At 49.9% G+C, this 26,693-nt stretch overlaps 3 protein-coding genes across 3 annotated transcripts; 1 reads left to right on the forward strand and 2 right to left on the reverse strand.

Moving 5' to 3' along the window:
• Positions 1–3,510: 3,510 nt before the first annotated feature.
• Positions 3,511–12,614, reverse strand: LOC137468012 (zinc finger protein 420-like). Its single transcript, XM_068179438.1, has 3 exons — positions 12,482–12,614; positions 10,978–12,072; positions 3,511–5,063 (listed from the first exon to the last, which is right to left on the reverse strand). The coding sequence occupies exons 1-3, from the start codon at positions 12,585–12,587 to the stop codon at positions 3,526–3,528; spliced, it is 2,739 nt and encodes a 912-aa protein (XP_068035539.1). The 5' UTR covers positions 12,588–12,614; the 3' UTR covers positions 3,511–3,525.
• A 1,160-nt stretch (positions 12,615–13,774) lies between these two features.
• Positions 13,775–17,644, forward strand: LOC137468014 (zinc finger protein 271-like). Its single transcript, XM_068179440.1, has 4 exons — positions 13,775–13,796; positions 14,642–14,768; positions 15,061–15,135; positions 15,612–17,644. Exons 2-4 carry the CDS (start codon positions 14,735–14,737, stop codon positions 17,642–17,644), a joined length of 2,142 nt encoding a protein of 713 aa, XP_068035541.1. The 5' UTR covers positions 13,775–13,796; positions 14,642–14,734.
• Positions 17,645–21,840: 4,196 nt separating this feature from the next.
• On the reverse strand, positions 21,841–25,876 carry SH3BP5L (SH3 binding domain protein 5 like). Its single transcript, XM_068179439.1, is given in 8 exon segments — positions 21,841–22,477; positions 22,905–23,025; positions 23,027–23,076; positions 23,642–23,803; positions 24,486–24,614; positions 24,835–24,852; positions 24,854–24,898; positions 25,659–25,876. Coding segments are annotated over 8 exon segments (1,083 nt in total). The 5' UTR covers positions 25,776–25,876; the 3' UTR covers positions 21,841–22,036.
• Between the last annotated feature and the right edge of the window lie 817 nt (positions 25,877–26,693).

The following is a 26,693-nucleotide window of genomic DNA, read 5'->3' on the forward strand; positions in this document are numbered from 1 at the left end:
ATTCGTCCTGAACTTCTCCAAATTCGCCCGGAACTTTGCAAACTCGCCCTAAACCTCCCAAACTCGCCCCAAGTCCCCCCAAACTCGCCCTAAGTCCCCCCAAACTCGCCCTAAGCCCCTCCAAATTCCTCCTGAACTGCCTCAAACTCGCCCTAAACTTCCCCAAATTCCCCCTAAACCCCCCCAAACTCGTCCTAAACCCCCCCAAATTCGCCTTAACCGCCCCCAGACGTCCTCAAATCCCCCCAGGCTTCCCCTCCCTAAGCCCCCTACAGCCCCCGAATGCCCTATAGATCCCCCTAAACCCCCCCCCAAATCCCAAATTCCCGGAATTCCCCGCCCGGAATCCGAAATTGGCCTCGTTTCCCGCAGGGCTGGGGCAGGTTGAGTCACTTCCATCTCCTCCGATCTGACTCAGCCCTTCCTGGCGCCCTCGGGGCAGGATCTGGGCCCCTCCCTGCCGAATTCTCTGCTCCAGGCTGGGATTTGCTTGCCCAAAAAGAGGAAATTTTATCCCGGAGTGGGAATTATTTGCCCCAAAATGGGAATTATTTGCCCCGGGGGGGGTTAATTCCCCCCAACCCCTTTGTGAAGCTAAGCAGGGTCCGCCCGGGTCACCCCTTGGATGGGTTCCCCAACCTGACTAGGGAAATATTTACCCCAAAAAAGGATTTTTTTTTTCCCCCCCAAAAAGTCTCCTGAATGGGATTTATTTATCCGAAACCAAAGGGAATTGTATCCCAAAGTGGGATTTATTTACCCCAAATAAGAATTATTTACCCCAGGGGGATTAATTCCCCCCAACCCCTTTGTGAAGCTAAGCAGGGTCTGCCCGGGTCACCCCTTGGATGGGTTCCCCAGCCTGACCCAAAAGGGGCTTTTTCTCCCTAAAAAGGGATTATTTTTCCCAAAAATGGATTTATTTTCCCTTAAAACAAAGGGAATTGTATCCCAAAATGGGATTTATTTACCCCAAAATACAAATTATTTACCCCAGGGGAGGGTTAATTCCCCTAACCCCTTTTAGAAGCTAAGCAGGCTCGACCAGGGTCACCCCTTGGATGGGTTCCCCAACACACCCTTCCCCATCTCTAATCCCACCTCGGGACCCTTTCCCCACCGGGAATTTTTCCCGGAATTCCCGGGAATTCTCCCCTCCCCGACCCCCAAGTTTTGGGATTAAATTTAATTTCCCCCCTCCCCTGCTCCAGGTTCGTCGTCCCCTCCCCTCGGAAGAACCCAGCGCCGCCAAGCGACTCCTGCTGCTCCTCCTGGCCGTGGTGGGCACCCAGATCTACAACGCGCCGGGCGAGGTCGGCGCCGACGTCGCTTCGGGGACACCTCTGGGCACGAGGACACCCCTGGGGACGCCCCCGGTTCCTGAGGGACCCCAAATTCCGGCCGGGAACGGCAGCGGGGCGGCGGCGCCCCCTGCGGGCGGCTCCTGCCCCTCGGTGTTGGTGGCGCCGCCTGTGGCGCCCCCTGGTGGCGCCAGGAGGAGCTGAGGGACCCCCCCAACCCTGCTGGGGGCGGTGCCCAGGAGTGCCACGCCCCCCGGAATAATTAACGAGGTCGTTAATTAAGGGTGAAGAGCTGGAAGAACGCAGCAATGTTGGACAATCCCAGGAGTGCCACGCCTCCCTGGACTAATTAACGAGATTGTTAATTAAGGACGAAGAGATGGAAGTCGCAGGAGTGCCACGCCCCCCTGGACTAATTAATGAGGTCATTAAGGAGGAAGAGATGGAAGTTTCAGGAGTGCCACGCCCCCCTGGACTAATTAACGAGGTCGTTAATTAAGGAAGAAGAGTTGGAAGAAGGCAGCAACATTGGACAATCCCAGTTTGGAACTGGGAGCACTGGGAAGGGGCGGAGCCATAGATTGAGATGGATTGTCCCATGCCTTAAATAATTAGCCGGTTAATTAACCTCTGATTAATGACCAGCTCATTAATTAGCTCCCAATTAACATGGGAACAAAACCAACATTTGGATTTTGAGGTTCCACAATCCCAGTTTGGAACTGGTAGCACTGGAAAGGGGCGTGGTCAGGATGGCCTCGTTAACGAGGTTTTAATTAACGAGGTCACCTCTACCTCAACTTCAGGGCCTGTGGGTGCTGAATTGATTAATTATTGATTATTTATTATTTATTTGTTATTTATTTGGTCTTATTTATTTGTTAATATTTATTTGTTAATATTTATTAATTATTTATTAATTATTTATTAATTAACCACCCCTGGATGATTGATTGTGACTCAATTTGGGGGGGGATTTTTAATATTTTAATTATTAAACTCATCAAGTGAATTAATTAACGGGTGTTGTGTCTTTATTGGAATTTCCTGTTCTCAGAATGGGGGAAAATGGTGGAAAAATCAGAATTTTTGGGCCATTTTAACCCAAATTTTTATGGAAAATAATGAGAAAATCCCAATTTTTGGCGTTTCAGCCCAAAGTCGGATTTTTATTGACCCGACACTGAAAATACAAAGTCACAAAAGTAACAAAAAACCAAAAAAATTCAAATTTTCATAAAAAAAAAAAGTTAAAAAAAGTTTGGGAAAAACCCAAAAAAATCCAAAAGAAAATAAAATCTTTTCTCTCAAACCCATATTTGGTGCCATTCATGTCACAAATTTGGGAATTTTTTTCCGAGATTTGGATTTTTTTCCCCTAAATTTTTTTTTTTTCCCCCAGATTTTGAGGTATTTTTCCCTAAACTTTGTCTTTTTTTTCACAAATTTTAAAGCTTTTTCCGAAAATTTTAAGGTTATTTTCCCCCAATTTTTGAGTTTCTTTTCTGGAATTTTGAGGGTTTTCCCAAATTTTGACATTTTTTCCAAATTATTCATGGGTTTTCCCCAATTGTTGGGGTTTTTTCCCATTTTTTTTTTATTTTTTCCCTTTTTTTTTTTTGTGTTTTTTTCCCATTTTTTGGTGTTTATTATCCCAATTTTTTGATGTTTTCCCAATTTTTTTGTGGTTCCCATATTCTTGTGGTTTCTTCCCCCAAATTTAGAAATTTAAGGTTGGAAGAGGCCCCATTGTAGGGTTCGCCAACCCCGGTTGGGCACTGGGAGCACTGGGAGCACTGGGCATGATAGGAATATCCCCTCCTATCATTAATTAGCCAATTAATCATCCCCTAATTAATTAGAGGTCATTAATAAGCAGCCAAAATTCAATTGGACCAACCCAAGTTTGGGTCTTGGGATTGGCCAATCCCAGTTGGGCACTGGGAGCCCTGGGAGGCAACCGGAACCATGGGAATGATGGGAACTCTCCATTCCCCCACTTAATTAATGAATGAATTCATCCCTAATTAATTAGGGATCATTAACTGGGCACCAAAATTGAATGGGAATGAGCTGGCACCAAACCCAACGTTGGGTCTTGGGCTGGCCAACCCCAGTTGGGCACTGGGAGCACTGGGAATGCCGGGAACCGAGCGGAGCCGTGACAATCCCCCGCCTCCCCCCTTAATTACCCAGCCAACCCCACCCCTAATTAACCACCTCGCTAATTACCCACCGGGAACCCCGGGAACGCCCGGCCCGGCAACGCCAACGCCCAGGGCAGCTCCAACGCCGCCGGCACGGCCGAGGAGCCCGGGAACGCCGGGAAGGCCAAACCTCCGGACGCTGCCGGCGCCGCCGGCACCGAGGACGAGGAGGAGGAGGAGGAGGAGAAGGAGGAAGAGGAGGAGGAGAAGGACGAGGCCGGGGCGGCGGCGCCGGCTTTGCCGTGGGTGCGCTGGTGCCGGTTGAGGTGCGAGCTGCGGCTGAAGCACTTGCCGCACTCCGGGCACTTGTAGGGCTTCTCGCCGGTGTGCACGCGCCGGTGGATGGTGAGCTCGGAGCGCTGGATGAAGCTCTTGCCGCACTCGGAGCACTGGAAGGGTTTCTCGCCCAGGTGCGTCCGCTGGTGGGTCAGGAGGTTGGAGGAGACGCTGAAGCACTTCCCGCACTCCCGGCACTCGTAGGGTTTCTCGCCGGTGTGCATCCGGCGGTGGATGGTGAGGTCGGATTTCTGGATGAAGCCTTTGGAGCAATCTTGGCATTTGTAGGGTTTCTCGCCGGTGTGGATGCGCCGGTGTTTCACCAGCGCCGAGCGCTGCCCAAAGCTTTTCCCGCATTCCTGGCACTTGTACGGCTTCTCGGGCGCCGCCGGCGCCGCTTCCGGTTGCCGTCCGCAATCCTGGCACAACCCCCGGCTTTTCCCGCAGTCCAGGCATTTTGGCGACGTTGAACCGCCGGTGCCGCTGGCGCCGCCGTGAGAGCGTTGATGCTTCAACAATGCTGCGCCTTGACCAAAACACCGCCCGCACTGCCCACACTGGAAGAGCCTCCCGTGCCGGTGAGCTGCCAAAAACCCGGCCAGATGCTCCGGGCACCGGTAGGACGCACGTTCGGCCGCGTGGATTTTCCGGTGCCGGTCCAGGTGCGAGCTGACGCTGAAGCTCTTGCCGCACTCGCTGCAGGAATACGGCCGCTCGCCGGTGTGGACGCGCTGGTGCCGCTCCAGGTCGGAGCGTTGAATGAAGCCTTTGCCGCAGTCGCCGCAGGCGAACGGCCGCTCGCCGGTGTGGATGCGCCGGTGCTGCGTCAGGTTGGAGCCGCGGCTGAAGCTCTTGCCGCAGTCGCCGCAGCGGTGTGGCCGCTCGCCCGTGTGCGTCTTGCGGTGTTTCGCCAGCGCCGAGCGTTGCCCGAAGCTCTTCCCGCAATCCGGGCAACGATACGGCGCCGATTCCGCCGCCGGTGTCGCCGTTTTGCTTTTGGCGCGGGATTGCTCGGGCGGTCCCGGCCCGCCGGCATGAGTGCGACGGTGCCGGTCCAGGTGGGAGCTGACGCTGAAGCGTTTGCCGCAGTCGCCGCACGGGTACGGCCGCTCACCGGTGTGGACGCGCCGGTGCCGCTCCAGGTCGGAGCGTTGGATGAATCCCTTGCCGCAATCCCCGCACCGGTGCGGCCTCTCCCCGGTGTGGATGCGCCGGTGCTGCGCCAGGTTGGAGCCGCGGCTGAAGCCTTTGCCGCAGTCGCCGCAGCGGTGCGGTTTCTCTGCCGCCGCCGCTCCGCCGCGTTCCGGCTGGCGGCAGCGCCGGCCGCACTCGGAGCAGCGCCGGGGTTTGGCCGGGCTTTTGCCGCATTCCGAGCAGCTTCCGGTGGTTTTCCTGTTCTTCCCGGTGGACGGAGGGTCAGGGTCGGTTGGCGGGTGAGGCGGTGGCGGTTCTTGGGCGGTCGGATGGGTGGGGTCGTCCTCGGGGCTGCTACCGGCGCCGGCGCCTGCGTCAGGGTGGGAGAACCTGAATCGCACCCCAAAATCTTCCAGGATTCCATGGGATGGGTTGACGTGGGCCATTGACCTTGGCCATGGATCCGCTGACCCAAAAATTCCCAAAAAATCTCAACTTTTCCCATGGAATTCCATGGGATGGGTTGACCTTGACCTGGTTGATATCCAGACCTTCTTCTCCACCCAAAACCCCCCAAAATTCCCAAAAAACCCACAAGATCCTCCAAAAATTCCCTTTTGGATGCCGCCACTGTAGTTTTTTGAGAATTTTTTGGGAAAAACCCCAAAAAAACCCGTAAGGTCTTCCAAGAAAACCCTTTTGGACGTCCCCAACGCCATTTTTTGGGACTTTTTGGGCAAAAACCCCAAAACTCACCCCCATCTTTGGCCATTCCCAAAAAACCCCAAAAGATCCTTCAAAAATTCCATTTTGAACACCTCCACCACCGTTTTTTTTTTTGGGAATTTTTTTGGGGAAAACCCCAAAACTCACCCCCGTCTTTGGCCGTTCTCCTCCGGTTCCGGCGTTTTCCGGCCTGGCCCTGCTCCCGCACCAGTTCCCGCAGCATTTTTTCCACCTGGCTCCTCCCGGCCGTTTGGAGGATCAGCCCCAGCTGCCGGCGCAGATCCGGCTCTGCCCCTCCCCCATCGCCCGAGACCCCCGGCGGAGGGGGCGGCGCTGGGGGCGGGGAGGGTTGGGGCTGGTCCCCCTCTGCTTCCGCGGCTGGAGAGGGCAAAAAACGGGGAAAAATGTTGAGGTTTGGGGAATTCCCAAAAATCTGAGAGGATTTGGGGGGATTTTAGAGGGGGATTCCTGAAAATCCCAAGGATTTTGGTCGAATTTTGAGAGAATATCCTGAAAATCCCAAAAGATTTTGGGGCAATTCCTGAAAACACCAAAGATTTTTGGCAAATTTTGGGGGAATTCCTGAAAATCCCAAATATTTCCATCAAATTTAAGGGATTCCCAAAATTTTAAGTAATTTATTCAAATCTGGGGAGAATTCCCTAAAATTTTAAAGGGATTTGGACAAATTTAAGGTGGAATTCCCAAAAATCCCAGAAGATTCATTGAAATTTAGGGAGAATTCCCAGAAATCCCAAAGATTTTGGTCCAAAATTCTCTAAAATCTCACAGAATTCCGGGGCTTTTTTTAGAATTAAAGAAAATTTAGGGAATTTATCCCAAATTTTCTGGGATTTTTCACGGCTCACCCCACACCAGCCCCTGTCTTCGGGGGAATTTGGGGCTTTTTGGGGATTTTGGGTCGGTTCGATCTGGGGAGGAACCCTGGGGGATTTTGGGGATCTTGGTTGCGTTGGCCAACTGGAAGAGTCCAAACCCACTTTGGGTCGCATTGGCCAACTGGAACATCCAAACCCTCTCTTGGTTGGGTTGTCCAACCAAGGTCTTAGTGGCGTTGGTCAACTGAAAGACTCCAAACCCTCTCTTGGTTGCATTGGCCAACTGGAAGAGTCCAACCACGCTCCTGACTGGTTTGAACAACCAAGGTCTTGGTTGGGTTGGCCAACTGGAAGAGTCCAACACATTCATGGTTGTGTTAGCCAACTGGAAGAGTCCAACCCCACTTTGGGTTGTGTTGACCAACTGGAAGACCCTCTTGGCCAAGCCCCGTTGGCCACCGCTGACTCACCGGCACCCAGGCCGCGTCTCCGGTGCGATTCGGCGAAGGCGGTGATCCGCGGCCAACTGATGGCGATTTCCTCGGCTGCCGGGGGAAAATACGGGAATTTTGGGAATTTTGGGAATTTCCAGAGTTCGTTTTCGCAGCCCGGCTCCATTTTGGGGAAAAAACCCCAAAATTTTGGCAAATTTTGGTGATTTTTAAGGGAAAACAAGATTCCAGGGAAACTGAGGCAGCCAAATCCCAGCTAGATTTTGGGGGGGGTCCCAAACATTCAAAATTTTTTGGGTTTTGCCCCCGGGGAATTCAAAAAAAAAATCCAAAATATTGTCAAATTTCTGCCTTTGGGAATGCTTAAAATTTTTCCCCAAAAAATCCCAAAATTCCCCCAGATTTTGCCACAAAATTCTCCAAAATTCCCAAATTTCTGCCTTAGGGAATTCCCAAAATTCCCACCCCCAAAATTATTAAAACATTTAAAATATTTTCAAATGTGAAAACTATTTAAAATATTAATAATAAAATTAATAATAAAAATATTAAAATAAAAACAGTCACAATAGTTTAAATATTTAATAATTATTTTAAAATGAAAACATTTTAAAAATAAAATGATAATTTATAATATTAAAATTGGAAAGTGTTAAAATTAAAATTTAAAATATAAAAATATTATGCATTATTTAAAAATATTAAAATATTGACATAGTAACATTATTAAAGTAAAAATATTAAATTTGAAGTTAAAAAATTAAAATATTAACCTTCAAAATATTAACATTAAAATGAAATTTAAAAAGATATTAAAATTAAAATTATTGAAATTAAAATTTAAAAATACTTTAAAAAAAATACCAAAATTCCCAAATTTTAGTGTGCCCTTACCCAAGGAAATGACGTTCTCGTAGTTCTCCTGCATCCTCCCCCAGAACCCCAAATTCGAGCCTGAAAAATCCCAAAAATCCCAAAAATCCCCGTCAGGATCCCAAAATCTCAAATTTTGGGGGTTTTCTGGGGGCTGCTTCCCCTTTTTTTGAGGGGAATTTTGGGATAATTTTGGAGGAAATTTTGGGATTATTTGGGGGAACTTTGAGGTAATTTTGGGGTTATTTGGGGGAATTTTGGGGTGGATTTGGAGGAATTTTGGGATAATTCTGGGATAATTCTAGGTTGATTTGGGGGGAAATTTGGGGAGGATTTAGGAGGAATTTAGGGAAAATTTTGGGGTGGATTTCGGGGGGGGTTTGGCATAATTTTAGGATGATTTGAGGAGGAATTTTGAGATCATTTTGGGAAATTTTGGGCTGGATTTGGGGGGAATTTTGGGATCATTTTGGGACAGTTTGGGCTGGATTTGGGGGGAATTTTGGGATCATTTTGGGACAGTTTGGGCTGGATTTGGGGGGAATTTTGGGATCATTTTGGGACAGTTTGGGCTGGATTTGGGGGGAATTTGGGACTCGCCGGTCCCTGCTGGGGGAGGGGGGAATCAGCGTGGGGTCCCCCCAGTTTGGGGATCTCCCTGTGCCGATCCCGATCCCGATCCCGAAACCGATCCCGATCCCAATCCTGATCCTGCTCCTGTCCTGATCCCGACCCCGGTCTGGACCCAATCTCAGACCAGATCCCAGACCTGATCCCAACCCAATCCCCATCCGGACCTGATCCCGATCCCGATCCCGATCCCGATCCCGATCCCAATCCCACTCCCAGTCCCGATCCCGATCTGGACCCAAAACTGATCCCAACCCGGTTCGAATCCCGATCCCGCTCCCGTCCTGATCCCGATCCCGATCCCAGTCCGGACCCAGCCCCAGACCAGATCCCGGACCCGATCCCGACCCGGTTCAAATCCCAGTCCCGCTCCTGTCCTGATCCCGACCCAATCCCGGTCCCAGATCCCGATCCCGACCCGGTTCTAATCCCAACCCGCTCCCGATCCCGATCCTGACCCGCTCCCGGTTTTAATCCCGTTCCGGAGCCGCTCCCGCTCCCAGTCCCGGTCCCGACCCGGTTCTAATCCTGATCCCGATCCCGCTCCCGACCCGGTTCGAATCCCGCTCCGATCCCGCTCCCAGTCCCGGTCCCATTCCCGTCCCAGTTCTAATCCCGCTCCGGACCCGCTCCCGATCCCGCTCCCGGTCCCGATCCCGGTCCCGGTCCCGCTGGAGGCGGCTCCCGGCGTGACCCGGATACAGAGGAGCCGCCTCCTCCCCCTCCTCCTCCTCCTCCTCCTCCTCCCTCCCCCCTTCCCTCCTCCTCCTCCTCTTCCTTCCCCCGCCTCCCTCTCCCCCTCCCGCTCTTCCTCCTCCTCCTTTTCTCCTCCCCCTCCTCCTCATCCCTCCCCCCTTCCTCCTCCTCCTTCCTCCTCCCTCTCCCTTTCTCCTCCTCCTCCCTCCCCCCCCCCTTTTCCTCCTCTCCCTCCTCCTCCTCTTCCTCCTCCCCATCGTCCCCCTCCCCCTCCCTCAAATAATTCCCAAAGATTTGCGCCCAAAAAATTCCCCAAATGCCCAAAGAATTCCCCAAGATTTCCCCCCAAAAATCCCCAAGATATCAAAAATTTCCCAAAGAATTCCCAAAGATTTGCCCTAAAAAAATCCCAAGAGATGCCAAAAAAATACCCAAAAAATTCCCAAGAGACACCCAAAGAATTCCCAACGATTTGCCCCCAAAAACTCTCAAGATATCAAAAAAAAAATCCCAAAGAATTCCCAGAGATTTTCCTCCAAATTCCCAAAATGTTCCCAAAGATTTGCACCCAAAAGTTCCCAAAATAACCCCAAAGAATTCCCAAAAATTTGCCCTAAAATTCCCCAAACATTCCCAAATATTTGCACCCGAAAAAACCCAAATGCCCAAAGAATTCCCCAAGATTTGCCCCAAAATTCCCAAAATGCCCCCACGAATTCCCGATTTTCCCAGGGATTATTCCCAGTTTTTCCCCCAATTTCATCTCCAAGGAAAAAATCCGGGAATTCCTCGCTAAATCTAATTTTTATTCACATTACAAACGAAGAAGAGAATTCCAAAAAATCCCAAAAAAATCCCAAAAAACCACCGGGAAAAGCCCCGGAATTCCCGCTTGGCCCCCACCCCGATCCAAGAGGATTTTTGGGATCAAATCCAATTTTTTTTCCAATTTTCCATCCCGATTTCAGCATTTCCTTCCCTCTTTTTCGGGATCTTCCGGTTGAATAAATACAATAAATTACGGAACCACCCAGAATTCCGGATTTTCCACAAAACCTCCGGATCACGGCTTCCCCCTCCCCCCCAAAAATCCCAAAACCACCCAAAATTCTGGGATTTTCTCCAACTCCATCCTACGGATTTATTTTTCCTGGGAAAACTCACACAGGGCGGGATTTTTCCGGAAAAAACGGAAATTCCATCTTTTTTTTTCCGTATCTACCCTACTTTCCTACTCTACCCTACCCAAAACTACAGCTGGCAACATCGGGAACGCTTCCTGCAGAAAAAATTCCCGCATTTTCTTTTCACCCTTCTGGCATCTCCTCCTCTCCGTGACTCCGGAGATGCCTCCGGAGTTGGGATCCCATCCCGAAATTCCGGCCGGAATCGTGGAGCCGTCGGTGTTTGGCCAACGTTGAAGGATCTCCAAAGGTTCTTCCACATTCCGAGCAGGATTTTTGGGATTCCACCGAGGATTCCCCACCTTTTTGGGATTCCTCATGGATCCGTTGATGCTTGGCCAACGTTGAAGCATCGCCAAAGGTTCTTCCACATTCCGAGCAGGATTTTTGGGATTCCACCAAGGATTCCCCACTTTTTTGGGATTCCTCATGGACCCGTTGATGCTTGGGCAACGTTGATGAATCAGCCAAGGATTTCCCACTTTTTTGGGGTTCCTCATGGATCTGTTGATGCTTGGCCAACGCGGATGGATCCGAGAAGGATTTCCCACACTCGCCGCAACTTTTCCGGGCTCCGGCTCCGTGCGCTCGCTGATGCTTCTGGAAGTGGAGGGTGGAATTAAAACTCTTCCCGCACTCGCCGCAGACGTGGGGCCGACCCCCGGCATGCGTCCGCTGGTGCCGGTAAAGGTGGGACGTCCTCCCAAAACTCTTCCCACACTCGGGACACTCATAGGGTTTCTCCCCGGTGTGAATCCGCTGGTGCCTCTCCCAGTGGGAACTCCAGGAGAAACTCTTCCCGCAATCCCCGCACCGATACGGCTTCTCGGCGCCAGATCCGCCGTGGAAACTCCGCCGGTGCCGCGCATACTGCGAGCGCGAGCCGAAGCCTTTCCCGCATTCCTCGCACCGGAAGGGGCCCTCGCCCAGATGAATCCGCTGGTGTTTCACCAACGCCGGCGCGTCGCCGAAGCTCTTCCGGCACAGGGAGCATTTGTAGGGCCTGACGCCGGTGTGCGTCCGCTGGTGCCGCTCGAAGTGGAGGATGCTGCCGAAACTCCGCCCGCAGTAGGTGCAGATGTACGAACGGCCCCCGGCGTGGCCGCGCTGGTGCCGGTAAAGGTGGGAACTCCTGGAGAAACTCTTCCCGCACTCCGGGCACTCGTAGGGCTTCTCGCCGGTGTGAATCCGTTGATGCCGAAGCCAATGGGAGCTCCAAGAAAAACTCTTGCCGCAATCGCCGCACTGGAAGGGCAAATTCCCCGTGTGGAGACGTTGGTGAGTGGCCAACTCCTTGTTCCGCCGGAAGCTCTTCCCGCATTCCTGACACTTGTAGGGAAGCCCGCGAGGTTTTTCCGGCGCCGCCTCGGCGCCGCCGTGGCCGCGTTGGTGCCGGTAGAGGTTGGAAGAGACGTTGAAGCTCTTCCCACAGTGGAAACACCGGAAGGGTTTCTCGCCGGTGTGCGTCCGGCGATGTTTGGAGAAATGGGAGCTGCAGCTGAAGCTCTTGCCACATTCCGAGCACTCGTAGCTCTTTTGGAGCACGATGATGCTCTTGAAGTTGGAGAAACTTTGCGATTTGGGGCTTCTCCCGCTTCTCCGGCTTTTCACCGACGTTCCGGGGTCGATTTGTTGAACCACGGTCCAACGGAGAGTTTCCCGTTCGGAAAGGTCGGTGCTCGGGAAGAGGGCGCCGGGATCCAGCTCCGCGATTTCCGGAGCGTCTGCCAACGTTGGGTTCGAGTCTGGGGTTCCTGGGATTTGGGACAGGCGGAAATGGGGGAATTCTGGGGGGTTTTCCCTTTTTTTGTGGAATTTTCCCCCATTTTTTATGGGATTTACCCCCATTTTTTGTGGGATTTTCCCCCATTTTTTGTGGTATTTCTCCCATTTCCCATGGGATTTTTTCCCCATTTTAATGGGATTTCCATAGGGATAGTAATGATCAATCCCATTAATTTTAATCCCAATTTTCCCCCCTCAATTCCCTGATGAAATCCCATGGGAATGGGATTTTTGGGATAGGAAATGAGGGATAAAAAAATCCCATTAATGGGAAAATAATGGAATTCCCATGGGATTTCGAGGCCGATTTTTATTGGGATCAAGGACATGGGTTTTTGGGATTTATGGGATTTTCCCAAGGATCCTCCCTGAACTTACCCTGGATCCCGTTGCGATCGTAGGGATCTTCCTCCCCCTCATCCCCAAAAATCACCTCCGGCTCTGGCTCCTCCTCCTCCTCCTCTTCCTCCCCCCACGGATCCATCGCCCGCTCCGGGATCCTGGAAAATCCCAAAAACAAACAAAAAAAATTCCAGATCTGCAAATTCCAGTCCCCAAAAAATTCCACCCCAAAAAATTCCAGTCCCTAAAAATTCAGTCCCCAAAAAATCCCAGCCCTGAAAAATTCCTGTCCCTAAAATTTCAGTCCCCAGAAAATTCCAGCCCCTAAAATCCCAGGAATTAATAGATTACCAATTTCCATTTCTTCCAGGAATTAAAGACCCCAAATCCTCATTTTTTCCACAAATTAAAGACCCAAAATTCTCAAATTTCCAGGAATTAAAGACCCCAAACCCCCAAATTTTCCAGGAATGAATAAACCCAAATCCCCCAAATTCCCAGAAATTCCAAAACCCCCCCATCCCATTTTTCCCAGGCATTAGGGACCCCAAATTTCCAAAATTTCCAGGAATTAAAGACCGCAAATCCCCACATTTTTCCAAGAACTCCACGACCCCTCCACCCCATTTTCCCAGGAATTAAAACCCCCACATCCCCAAATTTTCCAGGAATTAAGGATCCCAAACCTCCCGAATTCCCAGAAATTCCACGACCCCCAACCCCCAAATTTCCCAGGAATTCCGACCCCAAACCCCCAAAATCCCCGCATTTCCCCTCCCCTCCCCCCTCCCCACCGGGACAAAGCCGCGGCCTCTCCCCCTCCCCTCCCCCACCCCAACCCCCCCCCCAAAAAAACCCCAAAAACCCCAGAAAATCCCAAAATCCCTCCCCACCCCAAAACCGCTCCCGCCTTGATCCCCCTCCCCCTTTCCCCCCATTTTTTCCCCATTTTTTCCCTTTTTTCCCCCGATTTTCTCCCTCTGGCGGCCGCGGGGGTCCCCCCCCCCACCTTTTCTTTTTCCTGTCCCCCCCTTTTTTTCCCGATATCCCGGATTTTTGCCCTTTTTTTTTTTTTTTCTCGTTTTTTTTTTTTTTTTTTTTTTTTTGCTCCAACCCCTTCCTGTGTGTTCTGGGATCTCGGAGCCGACGTGCAACACCCGCCCCTCCCCCGTCCCCCTCTCCTTTTTTTTTTTTTTTTTTTTTTTTAATTTATTTTTTAAATTTTTTTCCCTCTCCCATTTTTCCCAACCCCCACCCCAAAATTCCAACCTTTTGTTTTGTTTTGTTTATTTTTGTCGTTTTTGTTTTTTTTTTCCCCCCCGGCTCTTCCAGTTTTTCCTCCGGCATCCAGGTAATTAAAAAAAAAAATAAAAATCCCCCAAAATCCGCGATTATTTAACTCGGGAAAAAAAAAAAAATTAAACAATGTCCTCACCCGACCGCGCCCCGTGATGGGAATAATTTAAAAAAAAAAAAATTAAAATTATAAAACCAACTGGGATTTCATTCCCAGAAATCCCCACTTGGATTTTAACCCTTGCAATTCCCGGGTTTTTTCACCGCCTCCCCCAATCCGGATCCGCTTTTTCTGCCCCAAAATTCCCGGTTTTTTTGTGGTTTTTATCCTGATTTTTCTCTCTCCTCGCATCCCGGCCGACACCCTCCTCCATTTTTCTTATTTTTCCCCGTTTCTAACCCGTATTTTCCTTTTTTTTTTGTTGCGATTTTCAGGGGTTTTCTCCCGTTATTTTTCCTTTTTTTCCTTGTTTCTATTCCCCCCCTTTTTCCCGGGTTTCCTCCCCTTTTTTTTTTCCCGTTTTTCCCCCTTTTCCCCCTTCTTTCCCCGTTTTTCCCCCATTCCCTCCCCCTTTTTAATTTTAAAATTTCCTTAAATTCCGGCGCCCCCCCGATTTAAAAATCCCTTTTTTTAACCCCTTCATTCCCTGCGGTTTTTTTCCATGGAAACCCCAAATCCTTCTTTAAACCCTTCCCAAAATTTGGAAAACCGGGATTAAGGTGGGAATTAAGGTGGGGATTTATGGGGGGGGGCCTTCCCTAAAATTCCTCAGTTCCCCCAGCCCTGCCTCCCCAAAATTCCCTAAAAATTCCTTTTAAAATTCCTAAAAAAAATTCTCCCCCAAAAAAAATTTCCCAAACATGTAAAAAACCCAAATTGAAATATTTTTTTCCCCCCAGGATCCCAAAATCGGAGCCGGAGCTGTTGGAATTCCAGGGATTTGGGATTTTTTCCCCAAAAAATTTGGGATAAACTTGGAATTCCGGGTCGAAATGCAGGAGAGCTACGAGAGCGTCATTTCCTTGGGTAAGACCCCAAATTTCTTTGGATTTCTTCTTCATTCGGGATCAAATTCCTTCATTTTTTACCCAAAAATTGAAATTAATTTAATTGAATTAAAAAACTCAGAATTAAAGCCCCAATTCCAGTGGGATTTTCTGGGATTTCAGAGTCCAAGTCATCTCTGGTTGTTCCCCCAAAAATTTTTGGGAAAATTTGCCCGAAATTTGTGGATTTCACCCCAGAACGGAGCCGGGCTGCGAAAACGAACTCTGGAAATTCCCAAAATTCCCAAAATTCCCGTATTTTCCCCCGGCAGCCGAGGAAATCGCCATCAGTTGGCCGCGGATCACCGCCTTCGCCGAATCGCACCGGAGACGCGGCCTGGGTGCCGGTGAGTCAGCGGTGGCCAACGGGGCTTGGCCAAGAGGGGGTTGGGTCTTCCAGTTGGTCAACACAACCCAAAGTGGGTTTGGACTCTTCCAGTTGGCCAACCCAACCAAGACCTTGGTTGGTCAACCCAATCAAGAGCGTGGTTGGACTCTTCCAGTTGGTCAAGCCAGTCTAGGGCATGGTTGGACTCTTCCAGTTGGCCAATGCAACCAAGAGAGGGTTTGGAGTCTTCCAGTTGGCCCCCCAAGATCCCCAAGATTCCCCAAGACCCCAAACCCCTCCAAGGCCCCAAACCCCTCCAAGAGTCCCAAAATCTCCTCCAAGACCCCAAATCCCCCCGAGATCCCCAAAATTCCTCGAGACCTCAAACCCCTCCAAGACCCCAAAATCTCCTCCAGGACCCCAAACCCTTCCAAGTCCCCAAAACACCCCAAAAGCCCCAACCCCCTCCCAGAACTCCTCTTTTCCCCCCTCCAGACGCCGCCCCAGCCTCGCCGAGCGACAACGAGGAGGAAGAACCGCCGCCGCACCCTCTGGAAAAATCCGAAATCCCGGGAACGCCACCAGCGCCGAACCCCAAATCCCCGTCGAGCCCCGCTGGCGCCAAACCCGGCACCGCCGAGGCGCCAAACCCAGAACCCCAATCCCGAAAAGTGCCGGGAAAACGCCAAGGAAAATCCGGCGCCCGTGGCTTCAAGAAATTCCCGCCGCGAAACCTCCGGTGCCACGACTGTGGCAAAGCTTTGGCGTTGCCAAAATGCCGGCGCGGAACGGAACGACCCCATAAATGCCCGGAATGCGGGAAGAGTTTCCGGTTGAGCTCCAGCTTGGTCACCCACCAACGCCGGCATTCTGGGGAAAATCCCTACAAATGCCCGGATTGCGGGAAATCCTTCAGCGTCGGCTCGGCATTCATCCAGCACCAGCGGATCCACGCCGGCGCGGCGCCGTGCCGGTGCGGGGTTTGCGGGAAGAGCTTCCCAGCGAGTTCAGGTTTGGTGAAGCACCAGAAGCTTCACCTGGAGGAGAAACCCTACAAATGTGGTGATTGCGGCAAAGGGTTCAACTGGAATTCCCACCTGGAGCGGCACCGGAGGATTCACACCGGAGAGAAACCCTACGAGTGCCCGGAGTGCGGAAAGAGCTTCTCTTGGAGCTCCCACCTAGATCGGCATCGCCGAACCCACGCTGCTGCCGAGCCTGCCGGGCGCTGCACCGAGTGCGGGGCGGGATCGCCAGAACCGCCGGAATGCGGGATGCCTAAAATGCCGAAAAGTCCCAAAACGCCCAAAAACCGGCGGGAGTCGGCAGAGAAACCCCACAAATGCATGGAATGTGGGAAGGGTTTTGGCGTGGCGGCGGCGTTGGCGCAGCACCGGCGCGGCCACGCTCCCGGCAAACCCTACGAGTGCCGGGAATGCGGGAAAAGCTTTTCCTGGAGTTCCCACCTGGATCGGCACCGGCGAATCCACATGGGGGAAAAACCTTTCCGCTGCGGGAATTGCGGCAAGAGTTTTTCCCAAAGCTCCCACTTGGAGCGGCACCGGAAAATCCACCGGGAGCCGTGCCGGGAATGTGGCAAGAATGGGGGGAAAAAAGGCGGGAAAAGCTTCCAAAAACGCTGCCGAATTTCAGGGGAGCCGTGCGGCGATTGCGGCGCGGGGTCGGCGCGGGAGGAGGAATGCGATGAGTGCGGGAAGAATTCGGCGTCGGGTTTGGGGTCGGGTTTGGGGTCGGGTTTGGGGTCGAACGCCGGGAATTTGAAGGATCAAGGCACGCAGACCGGCGAGAAGCCGTACGCGTGCCCGGAGTGCGGGAAGAGCTTCGCTCAAAACTCGGCGCTGGCCAAACACCGGCGGATGCACACGGGCGAGAAACCCTACAAATGCCCCGAGTGCGGCAAGAGCTTCGGCGTGCGCTCCAACCTCATCAAGCACCGGCGCACGCACCTGGGCGAGAAACCCTACAAATGCCCCGAGTGCGGCAAAGGCTTCATCCAGAAATCCGACCTCACCAAACACCGCCGGATGCACACCGGCGAGAAACCCTACGAGTGCCGGGAGTGCGGGAAGTGCTTCAGCGTCTCCTCCAACCTCATCAAGCACCAGCGGATCCACCTGGGTGAGAAACCCTTCCAGTGCTCCGAGTGCGGCAAGAGCTTCATCCAGCGCTCCGAGCTCACCATCCACCGGCGCGTGCACACCGGCGAGAAGCCCTACAAGTGCCCGGAGTGCGGCAAGTGCTTCAGCCGCAGCTCGCACCTCAACCGGCACCAGCGCACCCACGGCAAAGCCGGCGCCGCCGCCCCGGCCTTGTCCTTCTCCTCCTCCTCTTCCTCCTTCTCCTCCTCCTCCTCCTCCTCGTCCTCGGTGCCGGCGGCGCCGGCGGCGTCCGGAGGTTTGGCCTTCCCGGCGTTCCCGGGCTCCTCGGCCGTGCCGGCGGCGTTGGAGCTGCCCTGGGCGTTGGCGTTGCCGGGCCGGGCGTTCCCGGGGTTCCCGGTGGGTAATTAGCGAGGTGGTTAATTAGGGGTGGGGTTGGCTGGGTAATTAAAGGGGGAGGCGGGGGATTGTCACGGCTCCGCTCGGTTCCCGGCATTCCCAGTGCTCCCAGTGCCCAACTGGGGTTGGCCAGCCCAAGACCCAACGTTGGGTTTGGTCCCAACTCATTCCCATTCAAATTTTCATGGCTAATTAACGAGGTCTAATTAGCTAGGGGTGAATTCATTCCTTAATTAAGTGGGGAACTGGGGAATTCCCATCATTCTCAGTGCTCCCAGTGCCCAACTGGGATTGGCCAATCCCAAGACCCAACCTTGGGTTTGTCCCATTGAAGTTTGACTGCTAATTAACGACCTGCAATTAATTAAGGGATAATTAATTGGCTAATTAATGACGGAAGGAGGAATTCCCATCATTCCCAGTGCTCCCAGTGCCCAACTGGGTTTGGCCAACCCAAGACCCAGCCCTGGGTTTGGTCTCCATTTATTCCCATTCAAATTCGATTCCCAGTTAACGATCTCTAATTAATTAGGGTTTAATTAATTCATTAATTAAGTGGGGAAATGGGGAATTCCCATCATTCCATGGTTCCAGTCACTTCCCAGTGCTCTCAGTGCCCGACTGGGATTGGTTGACCCCGAAATCCGACATCGTCGCAGTTGTTTTGAATTTTTTGGGAATTTTTGTAACATTTTTTGGGAATTTTTAAAATTTTTTTTGTGGAATAGTTTGGAAATTTTTTCGGGATTTTTTTTGGGAATTTTTTTTTGTCTTTTCCCAAATTTTCCTTCCATGTTCGTGGTGAATTTTTTGGGAAAATTTTTTTTTCTGGGATTTGGTGGGAAAAATTCTGGATTTTCCCAAAGCGGGGGAGGAGGGGGGAAAAAATGGGAATGAGGGAGGGAAAAATGAGGAAAAATGAAATAATGGATTTTAGGAAAAGAAGAAATTGCAAGAAAGGAGAAAAAAACTGGAAAATGTTCCAGGAAAACATGGAATTCAGGGTGGAAATGGAATTTTTTTATCTCGGAAAAGGAGGAAAAATCGGGAATTGCAAAGATTTCGGTGAGAAAATGGAGAAAAGTTCCCGAGATTTTCTGGGAGGGATTTATTGGTTTTGTGGGAAATTTTGGAAAAATGTGGGAAATGTGGAAAAAATATGGGAAAATAAAGGAAAAATGTAAAAAAATGTGGGAAAATGACGGGAAAAATGTGGAAAAAAATATTGGAAAAATAAAGGAAAAATGTGGGAGAAAATGTGGAAAATTTGGGAAAAAGAAAATAATGGGAAAATGTTGGGAAATGTGGAAAAATATGGAAAAATGTGGGGAAAATGTGGAAAAAATGTGGAAAAAAAGGAAAAATAAAGGAAAAATGGGAGAAAATGTGGTGAAATGATGGAAAAATGTGGGGAAATGTGGGAAAATAATGGAAAAATAAAGGAAAAATGTGAGAAAATTATGGAAAAATATGGAAAAATTATGGAAAAATTTAAAGAAAATGAAAAGGGGGAGTTAAACATTAAAAAATTTGGGAAAAAACATCGGCATTCTCCCAAAATTCCGGGAAATTCCCGAATTTCCGAGGTGGCGACGAAGCCAAATTTTTTTTTTCCGGGAAAAAATTCGGGAATTTTCTCCCGGAGCCTTTTCCAGGAGTCGAAATAAACGAGAAATTCCCAAATTTTCCTGCCTGGAGTTTCCTTTGTCCGTGGAAAAGCGGCGCCAAAGCTGGGGCTGGGGAAATTCCCAGGGGAAATTTTGGGCGGATATCCCCAGTTTTCTGGGATTTTCCCCAATTTTTGGGTGGATATTCCAAATTTTTGGGGGGTTTTCCCATTTTTTGGGAGTTTTTCCCAATTTTTGGGTGGATATTTCCATTTTTTAGTGGGGTTTTCCCTTTTTTTTGGGGGGATGTTCCCATTTTTTCCCAGGGTTTTCCCATTTTCTTGAGGAGTTTTCCCATTTTTTAGATGGATATTTTCTTTTTTTGGGTGGATATTCCCATTTTGGGGGATTTTCCTGGGTTTTTTTAGATATTCCCTTTTTTTCTGGGGTTCCCCATTTTTTGGGTGCATACTTCTGAATTTTGGGAAGGTTTTCCCCATTTTTTGGGTGGATATTTTCATTTTTTGGGTGGGTGTTCCCATTTTTTTCAGGTTTTTTCCCATTTTTTGGGTGTGTATTCCCTATTTTTCGGTGGATATTCCCATTTTCTAGGTGGATATTTTCATTTTTTGGGTTTATATTCCTTTTTTTTTTTTTTTTTTTGGTAGTAGGCATTCCCATTTTTTGGTTTTTTCCCACCTTTATTTTTGGTTTTCCCATTTTTTCCCCAGGTTTTTCCCATTTTTTTGGTGAATTTTCCCATTTTTGGGTGGATTTCCCCCCTTTTTTTTAGGGCATTTTCCTAAACTTTTTGATTTTCCCCCTTTTTTTGGGCTTGGATTTGTTCCCATTTTTGGGGGCTTTACCCACATTTTTTTTTAATTTTCCCATTTTTGGGGGGGGATTTTCCTTTGGGGGAGAATTTTCCCTTTTTTTTTGGGTTTTCCCATTTTTTGGGGGAGTTTTCCTGGGAGGAAAAAATTGGGATAAAAATCATGCCAAAAACCCGGGAAAATCCCCAGAAATAGAGGAAAACACCAAAAAAATCCCCCCAAAAAGGGGAATAATCCCAAAAAAAATCCATGGATGAGGCCAGAAAACACCTGGGAATGTCGAGGTAAGAAAAGAAAGAATTACAACAAGAAGGAATTTTATTGATATCAACAATTTTCCGGAGTTTTTCCCCCCCAAAATTCCCAAATCCCTGAATTTTCCCGGAATTCCAGCAGGGCTGGGGGAGGATTTTTTTCGGGTTTTTTTTTTGATTTTTGGGATGGGAAATCCGTGGAAATTCCCGGGGCTGCCTCGAACTGGGGGGTTCTCATCACAGCCCCTCCCAAAAAATTCCAGAATTCCCAAAATTCCGGACCCCCCCCCTTTAGTGCAATTGGGTTCCTGTCGTGGTTTTGGGGTGGGAAAAGAGGAATTATCCCAAAATAAAAATTGGGAATTCTGGGGGAAAATGGGGAATTCTGGGGGGTGGGATTCCCAAAATCCCCAAATTCCAGGAATTTATTCCCCAAAAAAATTCAATTCCAGGGATTTATTGCCAAACTTTGGGGATTTATTCCCCAAAGAAATTCTCAAATTCCAAGGATTTAATTCCAAAACCCCAAAATTCCGAGGATTTATCCCTTAAATCCCAGAGATTTATTCCCAAAACATCCCGAATTCCCAGGGATTTAAAACCAAATTTCCAGGATTTATCCCCAAAATCCCCTCCAGGAATTCCACTGGAATTTTTTGGGAATTCCAGAGTCCAGAACGTTTTTTTTTTTTTTTTTTTTTTTTTGGGATTTCCTGGGATTTTTGAGGATTTTCTGGGATCTTGGGGAGACTTTCCAGGATTCTGGGGCTTTTTTTTGGGAAATTTTGGGGATTTTTCAGGATTTCCTTGGGATTTTTCAGATTTTGTGGGATTTCCTTGGAATTTTTTGGGATTTCCCGGGATTTCTTTGGTGTTTTCATGGGATTTTTCAGGATTTTCTTGGGACTCTGGGATTTCCTTGGAATTTTTTAGGATTTCCCAAGATTTTGTGGGACTTCCATGGGATTTTCTGGAATTTCCTTGGAATTTGGTGGGGTTTCCATGGGACTTTCCAGAATTTGGTGGGATTTCCTTGGGATTTTCCGGGATTTTGTGGGATTTCCTTGGAATTTTTCCAGATTTCCTGGGATTTTATGGGATTTCTTTGTAACTTTGTGGGATTTCCTTGGGGTTTTTTTTTGGATTCTGTGGGATTTCCTGGGATTTTTGTGGGATTTCCTTGGGATTTTTTAGGATTTCTCCGGATTTTTCTGTATTTCCTGATCTTTCCCCTCGGAATTCCTGGCTTTCCCCCCAGACTCAGAGGCTGACGCTCCGGTGGTGCCGGAAATTCCGCCTCCTCTCCCGGCCCTCCCCCCAGCTCCTCGCTGTGCAGGCTCAGCGCGTCCGGAATTCCTGAAATTCCGGGAATTCCCCGCCAAATGTTCCACGGAGTCGAATTTCTGCAGGTCCGAGGCGATGGTCTGGAGGCTCAGCAGCGACAGCGAATCCCCGGACGTCGACATTTCCCGTGGAATTCCGGGAGTTTCCTGCGGAATTCCAGGGATTTCCGCCAGAATTCCGGAAATTCCACACGTTCCGGCCGGGATTTCATCAGGAATTTCTCTCGGAATTATGAGATTGTCACTCGGAATTCCGGGAATTCTGCTCGTTCTGCCAGGATTTCATCAGGAATTCCGGGGAATTTCGCTCGGAATTCTGAGATTGTCACTCGGAATTCCGGGAATTCTACTTGTTCTGGGTGGGATTTCACTGGGATTTCTGGACTTTCACCGGGAATTCCTGTTGGACTTCCGAGATTTTCACTCGGAGTTCCAGGAATTCTTCCCATTCCAGCTGAGATTTCCCTGGGAATTCCAAGACTTTCACTGAGAATTTTGGGATTTTCACTGGGAATTCCAAGATTTTGGCCAGGAATTCTGCCCATTCCAGCCAGGATTTCTCCAGGAATTTTGGGGTTTTCTCCGGGAATTCTGGGGATTTCTCCAGGAATTCCGGGGATTTCGGGGTTCTGGGGGCCGCCCTCGGCCCCAAGGGGGTTTTCCCGGAGTTTTTTTTCCGGAGGATCCTCTGGAATCTCCGGGCGTGGATCTCCTCGCTGATCTGCTCCAGGTTCCGCAGGGCCACGGAGTAGCGGAGCTTGGCCTGGGAGACGGCAGATTCCAGGGAATTCACCCGGGATTTGTGCTCCTGGAAAAGGGGGAAAGGCGGGAATGGCCAAGAATTCCCAAAAATCCCAAACATCCCGGCGGGAAACGCGGAACGTTTGGTGAAAATCGGTAAAAATCTGGTGGAAATCTGCAAAAGAATGAGTTTAAGCCCTAAAAATTCCAAGGAGTTCCCAGTGCTCCCAGTATCTGCCAAACCTGGGACTCCCAGTCCGACTCCCAGTCCCTCCCAGTGCTCCCAGTCCCTGTCCCAGTCCTTCCCAGTTCCTCCCAGTGCTCCCAGTCCCCTCCAGTCCCTGTCCCAGTGCCCCTAATCCCTCTCCCAGTGCTCCCAGTCTCTCCCAGTGCTCCCAGTCCCTGTCCCAGTGCTCCCAGTCTCTCCCAGTGCTCCCAGTCCCTGTCCCAGTCGCTCCCAGTGCCCCTAATCCCTCTCCCAGTGCTCCCAGTACCTCGAGCCGCTGGTTGAACTGGCCTTGAGCTCGAAGTAGGGCCCGGCTGCGGGCGATGTCGCGCCGCAGGGATTTCTGCAGCCGCTGCACCTCGGCCTCGGCCGCCTGGCACAGCGCGTCACGCGCTGTGCTCCCGCTCGCTGCAGAGCCGCTCCTGCTCCGCCTCGTTCACCTGCGGCCCCCAAAATTCCCGGGGTTTCCGTTGGGAAGGGGAAATTCCCAAAAATCCCCGCCAAAGTACGGTGGAAAGTGGGAAAAAATTGGGCGAGAAACGGCGAAAAACGACCCAAAAATGGATTGGGATCTGGGGAGGTGTGGATTTGGGAATGGAGGAAACTCAAGAAAAAATGTTAAAAATTGGGAAATTCCCAAAAAACCCCACGGAATTTGGGTGGAAATTGGGCGAAAAACGGTAAAAAAACCATCAGAAAACGACCCAAAAATGGGTCGGGATTGGGGGAGTTTAGTCTTGAGAATGGAGAAAATCCTGGAAAAATCGTTGGGAATGGGGAAAAATCCCAAAAAAAACCCCAAAAATTCCCAAATTTTCTTCAAACTCATCCCAAACCTTCTCCATCCATCCCAAACCTTCTCCCACCTTCTCTAAACCTCGTTCCACCTTCTCCAAACCCCATTCCCACCATCCCAAACCTTCTTCAAACCCATCCCAAACCCCATCCCACCTTCTCCAAACCTTCTCCAAACCCATCCCAAAACCCGTTCCCCAGGTTTCCCACCTTCCTGGTGGCGTGGTTGAGCATCTCCTGCCAGGTGGGGTCCAGGCGGTTCTTCCCGGTGCCCATTCCCTGCTCGGCCACGAAGACCATTTCCCGCGCCGCGTTGTGCATCCCCACCGCCCGCTCGTAGCGCAGCGCCGCCCGCTGCGTCTCCTGCTGCGCCTGGAAAAGCCGCGGTTCCGGCAATTCCGGCAGTTCCGGGAATCCCAGAACCTGCTCCGGGTGGCTTTGGTGGAGTTTGGTGGGTGGGATGGGGTATGGAGAAGGTGGGATGGGGACTGCAGAAGGTTTGGGATGGATTGAGAGCTTTGGGACATATGGGATGGATTTGGGACCAAAATTCCCATTTTCCTGTGATTTTCCCCCAATTTTCTTCATATTTTTTCTGTTTTTTTCACCGAATTTCCCCAATGTGTCCCCAATTTTCATTTTTCCTGCAATTTTTCTAATTTTCCCCTATTTTTCACCATTTTTCATCAATTTCTCCCCTTTTTTCCTGTTTTTGTTTTTAAGTTTTCCCACATTTTCCAATTATTTTCCCATTTTTCCCCAATTGCCCCATGTTTTCTGATTTTTTCCCATTTTTTCATTGATTTTCCCCATTTTTTGTTTCCCCACCCCTTTTTTTTTTTTCCCATTTTCCCCAGATTCTTCCCCAAAATGTGGCACCTCCTTGGCTCTCTGCAGGCCTCGTAGTGACTGGGATTTGGGACGAGATTTGAGACCAAAATTCCCATTTTTCCTGCGATTTTTTCTCATTTTTTCCCATTTTTTTCCCCAATCTTTCCCTTTTTTTTTTTTATTTTTTCCCATTTTCCCCAGATTTTCCCCCAAAATGCGGCACCTCCTTGGCTCTCCTGCGGGCCTCGTAGTAGGGCCGGGCTCTGTCGATGCAGGTGCCCAGCTGGGAGCCCTGGGAGTTCAGTTTCCGGGCGGAATCCGAGAGGATGCGGCGATAGCGGCACCGGGCGGCCTGGGAAACCAGTTTGGGACTGGTCTGGAATGGTTTGGGACTGGGAAACCAGTTTGGGACTGGTTTGGGAAAAAAAATCCCATTTTTCCCAATTTTTTCCCCCATTTTTTTTGCCCCAAATCCTTCCCAGTCCCTCCCAATGCATTCCCAGTCCGTCCCCGCTCATTCCGGTCCATCCCAGCCCATTCCCAGTTCTTCCCAGTCCATCCCAGTTGCTCACATCCAGCTCCAGCTCCCCCCCGGTTGATTTCAGCGTTGGCCTCATTCAGGTGCTCCAGCTCCTCCTGCACCCAAAAGATTTGGGATAAAAACACCAAAATTTGGGAAAATAACACCCCAAAAATTCCAGAAATTCGGGAGATCCCCAAAACTGGGAAAAAAAGACCCCAACATTTGGGATAAAACCCCAAAAATTTTGGGGAAAAATGGCAAAAAGTCCCCTATATCTCCCCCAAAATCCCAAATTTTGGGGATTTTCCCAAAAATTCTCAAGACTCCCCCCAAAGTTCCCAAAAATTCCCCCAAGTCCCAGAATTCCGTGATTTTCCCTCAAAATTCACCCCAAATGATAAATCTCCCTCAAGAAGCGCCAAAATTTCCCCAAAATTGCCCAAAAATCCCCAAATTTGGACCCTAAAATCTCAGATTTACCCCAAAATCCCCAAAATTGAACCCAAACCCCCCCAAAAAATGCCCCCAAATCCAAATTTCTGGATTTTCCCTCCCAAAATTCCAAAATTCGACCTTAAACCCTCAAAAGTCCAAAAAATCTCAGAAAAATCCCAAATTTTCTGAGACTTGCCTTCCAAAACCCTAAGGTTTTGACCCCAAACCCCCTAAAAGTCCCCAAAATCCCAAAAAAATCCCCAAAATCCCCCAATTTTCCCTCCAAAACCCCAAAAATTCAACCCAAACTTCCCAAAAATCAAAGAAAATCCCCAAAAATCTGATTTTTCCCCAAAAACCCCCAAATTCCAACTCCAATCCCCCCAAAAATCCCCCCAAAAATCCCCAAATTTTGGGGTTTTCCCCCCAAATTCCCACCTGGATCCGGGGGTCCAGCTCTTCCTCCTCTCCTCCTCCTCCTCCTCCTCCTTGGGGGGATTCCCGGGATTTTCCGAATCCCCCATTTTGGGATCCCCCAAAGTTCCAGGGGGCCATCCAAGGGGGGGGAGGGGCTTCAATCCATGTTTTGGGGATTTTTTGGGGAATTTTTAAGGAATTTGGGGAGTTTAGGATGGGGGAGCTGAAAAAAAAAAAAAGGGAAATGTAAAAAATTTGGGGATTTTGGGGTGAAATGTTGGGTTTTGGATGAGTTTGGAGTCTCCAAAAGGGGGAATGTTCCAGAATTCCCAGAAAATTCTGGAAATTTCAGAGAAATTTGAGAAATTTGCAAAATTCCCGAAAATTCTGCCAAAATTCACTCAAATCCCTGAAAATTCCCCCAAATTTGATAAATTTCCACCCAATTCCCAATAATTCCACATAAATATCCAAAATTCCCACAAAATCCCACCCATGACTGCAAAATTTCCACAAAATTCCCCCAAAGTATTCCCTAAATCCCCAAAGTCATCCCGAAATCCCCTCAAGGACCCCAAAAACCCCAAGTTCCCTCAAATTCTCTCAAATTCCCCCCAAAATTCCCTCAGAAATCCACGAATTCCCACAATTTCCCTCAAAAATGTCCCAAATTGCCACAAAATCCCCTTAAAAACCCAAAAAATCCCCTCAAGGACCCCCAAATGACCCCAAAAATCCCAAATTCCATCAAAATTCCCACAAAACTCCCTCATAAATCCCCGAAATTCACAAATCCTCAAAATTCCCTCACAACAAATCCCCCTCAAACCCCCCAAAACCCCCTCAGACGCCCCCCAAGCCCCCGCACGGCCACGACCCCCCCACACCCCCTTTAATCCCCGCGACCCCCGACTCGCAAAATTCCCAAATTTCCCCCAGAATTCCAAAACATTCCCAAATTTCCCCCAGATCCCGCCCCCCCCCCGGGCCTGTGTTTACCCCCCGCTCCGCACCGCTGAGGGGCCGCTCCCCCACCGGAACCGGAAGTTCCCCATA

This window comes from Anomalospiza imberbis, unplaced genomic scaffold (assembly GCF_031753505.1).
Source record: "Anomalospiza imberbis isolate Cuckoo-Finch-1a 21T00152 unplaced genomic scaffold, ASM3175350v1 scaffold_969, whole genome shotgun sequence".
Classification (NCBI taxonomy): Eukaryota; Metazoa; Chordata; class Aves; order Passeriformes; family Viduidae; genus Anomalospiza; species Anomalospiza imberbis.

Excerpts from the sequence above, each read along its gene's own strand:
- LOC137468014 (XM_068179440.1), top strand. The coding sequence starts at position 14,735 with ATGCAGGAGAGCTACGAGAGCGTCATTTCCTTGG. Across the intron at positions 14,769-15,060 it reads CGAGAGCGTCATTTCCTTGG|CCGAGGAAATCGCCATCAGT; the intron begins GTAAGACCCCAA and ends TTCCCCCGGCAG. Across the intron at positions 15,136-15,611 it reads GAGACGCGGCCTGGGTGCCG|ACGCCGCCCCAGCCTCGCCG; the intron begins GTGAGTCAGCGG and ends TCCCCCCTCCAG.
- LOC137468012 (XM_068179438.1), bottom strand. The coding sequence starts at position 12,587 with ATGGATCCGTGGGGGGAGGAAGAGGAGGAGGAGGAGGAGCCAGAGCCG. Across the intron at positions 12,073-12,481 it reads CGATCGCAACGGGATCCAGG|GAACCCCAGACTCGAACCCA; the intron begins GTAAGTTCAGGG and ends CCCAAATCCCAG. Across the intron at positions 5,064-10,977 it reads CCAGCGGACGCATGCCGGGG|AGAAACCGCACCGCTGCGGC; the intron begins GTCGGCCCCACG and ends CGGCGGCGGCAG.